Source organism: Prunus avium, chromosome 3 (genome assembly GCF_965620075.1).
Source record: "Prunus avium chromosome 3, drPruAviu1.hap1.1, whole genome shotgun sequence".
NCBI lineage: Eukaryota > Viridiplantae > Streptophyta > Magnoliopsida > Rosales > Rosaceae > Prunus > Prunus avium.
Genome location: NC_142286.1, coordinates 38081731 through 38089251, shown reverse-complemented (window position 1 = coordinate 38089251; position 7521 = coordinate 38081731). Strand labels below are relative to the sequence as shown.

The window sequence follows — 7521 nt, the reverse complement described above, 5'->3', positions numbered from 1 at the left end:
TTCATCAGATATTGTAATCAACCCCTTTATCACTAAAAAGTCATTAAAAAAATATTATTAATAATATTAATTAACAAAAATAAGAGCATCTCCAATAATAGTAACAAACTAAGAGCATCTACAATGGGCTCCCTAAATCACCTCCGTAGACAAATTTGAGGGAGGCATTGTAAAAATGCAACTTCAACCATGCTCCCTATCCACCTCATAAAATAGGAAGTCCTCTAAGAGCTCCTAAATCTGAGGAGAGAGAAATGACTCCTCGTGGCTCCCTATAATTTAATGCTGCCTTATTTAATGAGTATTTCAAACCTTTATTTAATGCTAACTATTTTTTATTTTATTTTTTAATAGAAATGGACCAATCAAAAAAGAGTTATAGTATTTATGACTCTCCAAATTAGGGAGTATGGTTGGAGTTGAAATTTTTTAGAGAGCTCATAAAATAGCTTTCTTATATTTTTATCTAAATTTTAGCTAAGAAATATAGAGCATCATTGCAGATGCTCTAAACTCTTTAAATTGAAGTTTGTTGGCCTACGTGGCAATTTGAGAAACTTTGTTTGCTACTTTAATATTTTGTGCCCCAGCAAACTCTTTAATTCAATTAATGCAATGTTATAGAAAAGAATGAAAAATATGAAAACATGTGAAAAATGTCGATGTATTTATTGTTTGAAAAGAAAAAATGCATGTTTTTAACATTTTCAAGGTAGGTTTTATTTTTTCAAAGTAAAATTAAATGTTTTGAAGAGCTAACATCAACTTACCAGTCCTAAAGAAAGAGAAAGATGTTGCAGTTTTGATGACCGAGAGTAGAGGGTTTTGATGAGACTGTTGGAGATAATCTGTTAGTTAGTGAAAAAAAGGTACTTTAATTTGATGACAGAGAGTTAAAAACTTTAGTTGGAAGAAATTACTAAAGGGGGGGTGTTTGGTTTTTTGTTCTTTACTTTTGAGTAGAAGTAGAGTCAGCTGAAAGCACATTATTCATGGGTCATGACATGTTGGGTTTAAGAGCACATTAAAGAGCAAAATTAAGAGGCGGGGTTTTCCTCAGTTGAGCCACATTCAATGCCACGCGGTTTTGCGAGGCAGAGAGAGAGAGAGAGAGAGAGAGAGAGAGTATTGGCACTACAGCTGACTTTGGCATGCCTTGCCAGCCCTTGGAGGAGGGGAGTAAATGCTCTTGCTGTCACCTTTTGACTCTTTGGCTACCCTTCTGTTGATCTTTTAGGTCAGCGTCCTCTCCCCCCTGCCTATGCTTGCTTGCTAGCCCTCTCTCTTTATCTTTTTGTCTATTTATGCAGACCAAAGGTTAGCATTTTTCCAACTTCCTTGAAAGAAAGAAAGAAAAACATAGTTCAAGAATTCTAGCTAGGAAGACCTCTTTGTTTTGTTTGGTTTTGTTTGTTTGTTTGTTTGTTTGTTGAGCACAACAAGATACTTGGGAGACTTGTGGTGGTGAGTGAGTGTTGTTAGAGAAATAAAGAAAGAAAAACACGGTGAAATGGGCAGGCCTCCTTGCTGTGATAAAGAAGGGGTCAAGAAAGGACCTTGGACTCCTGAAGAAGATATCATTTTGGTCTCTTACATTCAAGAACATGGTCCTGGAAATTGGAGGGCTGTTCCTACCAATACAGGTTTATTTTCTTTATTTTCTGTTTCTTCTGTTGCTTTTGTTTGAGTAAAAATTTAATTGGTTTTCACTTGATGGGTCAGTTTTGTTATGGCTTCTGTATAATTTTGAGATGAAAAGGCAGGATATTTTCATTTTGGCGTTGCATTTAGATTATTAAAAGCACAGCGATTTTGGTATTTTGTTAGTGAAGCATTAGGGTGCGGTGATCTACTATTTGAGCCTTCAACTAATACATCTTTGTTCTGTTTTGGTGTTCCAGGGCTGCATAGATGCAGTAAAAGTTGCAGGCTGAGATGGACTAATTACCTTAGGCCTGGGATCAAACGTGGTAACTTTACTGACCATGAAGAGAAGATGATCATCCACCTTCAAGCTCTTTTGGGCAATAGGTAAACCCAACAAACACCCCTTTTGCTAAGAAAAGTCTCATATATTTTTAGTGTAATGTGTAATAGATATTGAAGTTATAGGATCTGAAAAATGCCAAAAAATTTGTTTTGGGAGGCCTGCCTGCAGGGTAGGTTTGGTTTCTGTAAATCTAATTTATGGCTTCATTGATTGTGATGCAGATGGGCTGCAATAGCTTCATACCTCCCACAGAGAACTGACAATGACATTAAAAACTACTGGAACACCCACTTGAAGAAGAAGCTAAACAAGCTTCAAGCAGGCACTGAAGGCCACTCTAAAGATCAAGGATCAAGCACCAGCTCACAGGCAATATCCAGAGGTCAATGGGAGAGAAGGCTTCAAACTGACATTCACATGGCCAGACAAGCTCTTCGTGATGCCCTGTCCCCTGAAAAGCCAAGCACTTTGAGCTCTGACTTGAAACCAGCTGATGGGTTCCTTATCTCCACCACAAAACCAGCCGAAGATCAATCAACAACCACTTATGCTTCAAGCACCGAGAACATTTCAAGATTGCTCAAAGGTTGGATGAAAAACCCACCAAAATCACCATCAGCCAGAACCAACTTGGCTAAGACTCAGCATTCATTTACCAACATGGTTTCAGGGTTTGACTGTACATCCAGTGAGGGGGCCACATCTGCAGCAAACACAACCAGTGGGGTTGAATTATCTGATCCATTTGAATCTCTGTTTGGTTTTGAGTCTCTTGACTCTTCAAATTCAGATTTATCTCCATCTATGTCACCAGAGGCTAGCCTGTTCCAAGATGAAAGCAAGCCGAACCTTATTAGTGACCAGTTTCTGTCATTGATTGATAAGTGGATATTTGATGAAGATGCTGCTGCTATTCAAGGGAAAGATATGATGACACTAGACCATGAAAATGCTAACTTTTTCTGAGGACTTGCTTGTTTTTGGTCATATTGTCTTATCTACTATTAATCTTTTGCTTACTTTAATTTGGTTTTAGGGTATTGGACTGATTAATTCCACGGTGCCTTAACTAGCAGAGGGTTACATTGTTACAACCCCTCAATGCTAGAACAGGAAATGTAAAAATTTTACCTTACTATCTCAAATGTCTTTGCGGGGCAATGATTAAATTTCTCATTTGCATAATGCTTAGGTTTTGTTCTATATGGCCTTGAAATGTTGTGAGGAAATCATTTGGTAATTGGCATTATAGGATATGATAATATATAAATAGTTCTTTTGTTGTGAAGCTAATTTCATTTATAGCTGAGGCTCATAATAATTTTAGTTGCTTCACCTAATTTGTCATTGAATTGATAACAACACTAAAGTGAGAAGAACTTGCATGCTACAGGGATAACATTGTTTTGTTATCCTCGTCCAATTACATTCCGCACAAAAGATATACAAGTTTTTCTCGAATGGGAGGCCTCCCTAGTACTAACTGTGCACATATGGCCTTCACTTATTGGTTGTAATGAAAAACGATATGAGAAAACTTTATGCATGCCAAATGGAAACCAAGTCAACCCATGCAGATAGCATAATTGAATGTTAACACAGAAGTAAAGTCAACAGTACTGCAGCTTGCTTAATGAAAAGTTAATTGAAGTTGGTGGAAGCATTCATGAGGGTGTTTATGTCTGGGTAGCCACAACCCTGTGGAAATTTGAAAGCAAACAGTCATATAATTTCTTCTGCTACTAGCTAGCTAGTCTCTCTATTGCGGTCCAAAAGCGACCGTTAAGAAGAAGAAACTTGAATTAGTCCTAATTAAGTTAAAGCTAAGATCGATCACAAGAAAATTCCCTCACCTCTTGAAATCATGTAGCAATCATATAAACAAAGAAATTGATAGGGCAGAATTTCAGTAGTGGTAAACTAAATGGGCAGATGAAATTTGCCTTGGAAATGTGGAAATTGGCCTTAAAATGAACATGTGAAGCGTTTGATGGCCAACAGAAGAAAAAATAAATAAAACATGTGAAGGGTTTTGATGTTCATGACTACTTGTCTTTACAAGTTGTTGTTGGAGTTTAATCCTGGCCAAGCAAAAGTAAAACCAGACTGTAAAGGCATGGCAATTGGTCATGGCAAATGGGATCAAAGATGGTAAGAAGCCCCCAATCAACACCGTCTGAAATACGTACACCATACGTATATATCCTGCTGTCCTAGTTGGATAGTGAAAGGTTCAATTATTAATTTAGTTTATATCAGATATGCCATGTAATGAACGTGATAGCCTACCAAAGAGAACATGAAAGTCAAGGATGAAAACGTCCGCTTAGACATCATTCATAATTTAGTGCAATGGAAAAATATGACGACATTGAAATGATGGATATGAAGCTAACTAGTCTAGTGAGGGAAGACCAAATCTTCAAGCGAAACAAAAAGAACAGCCAAATTTGCAGCCAAAAAAAATAATCTACTTGTGACATTGTACCCCCGAGCTCAAATATTTTAAGGAACTGCATGTGGTAATGGTACATAGCTTAGCTAGCAGTTTTAATTTGTTCTTTCTAAGAGAGAGAGAGAGAGAGAGAGAGAGAGAGAGAGAGAGAGTTTTATGCAAGTCTTAGCAAGCATGACAAATTAAACCTGTTACATGACAGAAACATGTGCTCCTCATCAGACTGTATGACTTTCCAAACCTACCTTGTATTAACTGTTGCATATGCGCAAGCATGTGTTGCTGTTGCTGTGTGTGTTTTCTGTACATGCATATGTTTTCTGTACCTTGTATTATCAATACATACACCAGTAAACAAGTTGATTTGAGGCATGAGGTGAGATTGTGCTAGCTATAGTTTCAATTTTGAAAAGGGAAATGATAAGGTAAAAATAACATCTGCAAAATTTAATGATTGCATCAAAAAGTCCAAAACGGCAGTTCCTTCCTTGTGATGTGCTGTGAACTGTTGTGTGTGGAAAAATCATCACCGGCTATATATGAGATGACTTCCATTGAGATTGAGATTGAGTTGCCATGACATTAATAAAAATTTAAAAGTAAATGGCACGAATACTTATGTGCTGTTTGTGTCAACTCCCACAATCTTTATTTTGCCTGCGACTTTTGGTCGACGAGAAAAAAATGAACCAGTGCAGCCGATTATTCTAGAAGAGTGGTTGAAATTTGAAATTAAAAAAAAAAACAAAAGAGGGAGAGAAAATAGAGATGTTGCATTGCAGAGAGACTGCCCAGAAGTCAGATCACAGGAGGCCTTTTGCTGTCTCTTTAAATGCTACCACATGAGAGTGTCATAAGTTTTTGTACTTCAAATGGGACATTCACATGCTCAAGAATATATTGCACTAGTTGTTGTGTACATGGAAAATGCTGGCCCTCAAGGAAGGGAAAAGTCTCAAAGACATCGTTTTCACTCAGGCATATATTAAACTGTTCTCTGTCAAATTTCAGAATAATTGGTGACTATAATTTTTGTAACATGAACTGTTCTCTCTCCAGTGTAAAATGGCAATGTGTTCTGCTGGGTACGAGGGGAGTGAGACAAGAGGAAAAGCATGATTTGACAATTCACACAGAGTAATGATGAAATCTCTTCTCCCTCAAGTGTCACAACAAATGCAACAGGTTTTGTAGCACACAAATGAAAATCAAGGCAAGTACTAGCATTCAATTAGGTGCGTGGCGCGTTTGAGCCATTTTGATCTAAATGGCTCGTATCATCACGCACCGAACCGTGACAGCACTCCTAATTAAAAGTGATAATTAAACATATCAAATTTCACTTCACACAAACCAAATCACAAACACCTAGAAGAAAAAAAGAAGAGGGAGATGGTAGATGAGGGATTGGGAGAGAGAATAACACAACACAATTTCCATCCGGAAACATCAACTTAACCTCGCTTTCATATATTCATCGTGACAAAGCTGGCATGAAAAGAAAGTAAAGTACCTATAAGTTGTCACTCAACCTTTGGTTAGCTATGTTTTCTATGTTCACGTGCCTATTTTGTTCAAATAACAATTTTTAAATTTTCCGACAAAAAATAGAAAGATTTTGGTGGTCCTAAGACAATTAAAGATTCGTGATCTTGCTTTACTAAAAAAAATATGAGTCTTCCCTTTTCAACAACACGACTTAGATAATTACACCACCCAATCTAACTTGAATGATTAAGCTCCATCAGCACATTGCATGCCTCCATATATATAGCTAGTAGGATGCATATTCTCATCTTAATTTTCTTTTTTCGGTTGAATATTTTCTTTAATTGAATCCTCGATCTAAAGAATCAAAGAAAAGAAGGAAATGATAGAGATATTGGTTAAGTTCCTTGATTTTTCTCCGTCGTTTATTGCGATTTTTATAGTAGTGAATTCCCATTTGGTTTTAAAAAAAAATGCAGAGGAAAAGAAAAGGAACTTAAACAACTAAAAAGACTTAAATAAATCACCTGGTTTATGCTAGAATTCTACGTATTTGTGGTCCAAGCTCACAAGGCACCTTCCTCTTTTCAAAGCGAAATTTCTTTGGCATGGGAGGAGGTGAATTGACAAGTGCTAGCTTAATAACTAGATTCATAAGGCATAATTTAGTTGCCGAGAGAGAAAAAACTTTAGGTCAAGTTGCATCAATCAAAATTCAAAACCAAGTTTTTTTGGTTCAAGTTTACAAATTTCCATTTTAGTTTGTATTATTGATCAAGTTGGATTAGAGAGTCGTGGTCACCTTTTTAAGTGAGTGGCAGTACAATGGTGAAAAAAGGAAATGTGTGATTAGGAAGCCTAAGCTGCTTTATCCTATAAGGACCCAAAAGGCACAACCACTACAGGCCTTTTACTATGGCCCTATGGGCATCATAAATTTGGGTTGGGTTGGTGAGAGGCAAGAAAAGCTTCTTCTTTCGTTTTCATCTCAAAGCACAATCATATTTAACAAGTCTCCATCAACCCACAAATTTATCCTTACCAAGCCTCTCTCTCTCTCTCTCTCTCTCTCTCTCCTTATATCGCATTTCTTGTACTTGGACCATATCAACTGCCAAAGGGAGAGGAGACAAGTTAAAGCAAGAAGAGTATTATATCGCGATATTGCAAGACATTATTCTCTTTCAATTGGGTCATTAAGAGTCAAACTCTGGATCCCAGTTGTTGCAAAATCTTTGAGACAACGGTTAGGGGCAATGCAGCACTTTAGGTAATATTCTCTTAACAAAGAGTCTCCCACATGTTATATACAAAGTATATGTATCAAATCGTGAATTTAAACTACATATTCAAAAGGATTCACCTTATCATCAATGTCATTGTTGCCATACTGCAAAAGTTTTGGCATTTTTCCTTTTTAGGAAGTATAATTAACTAGTACCTATTTCACGTTAAAAATTTAAGTTATCTTATATGACAATGAAAAAATGTATATATCTCAGGATTTTTAAAATCAATGAGGAGGGAAATTTGAACATGAGAAAACATTAATTTCACAGTTTTTATTGTTCACTTTTGTACGGGTGAA

At 36.6% G+C, this 7521-nt stretch overlaps 1 protein-coding gene across 1 annotated transcript; it reads left to right on the top strand.

The window, feature by feature from the left end:
- The first annotated feature begins 1086 nt into the window (after positions 1–1086).
- Positions 1087–3175, top strand: LOC110760904 (myb-related protein 306-like). Its single transcript, XM_021963257.2, has 3 exons — positions 1087–1643; positions 1902–2031; positions 2212–3175. Exons 1-3 carry the CDS (start codon positions 1511–1513, stop codon positions 2954–2956), a joined length of 1008 nt encoding a protein of 335 aa, XP_021818949.2. The 5' UTR covers positions 1087–1510; the 3' UTR covers positions 2957–3175.
- The last annotated feature ends 4346 nt before the right edge of the window (positions 3176–7521 follow it).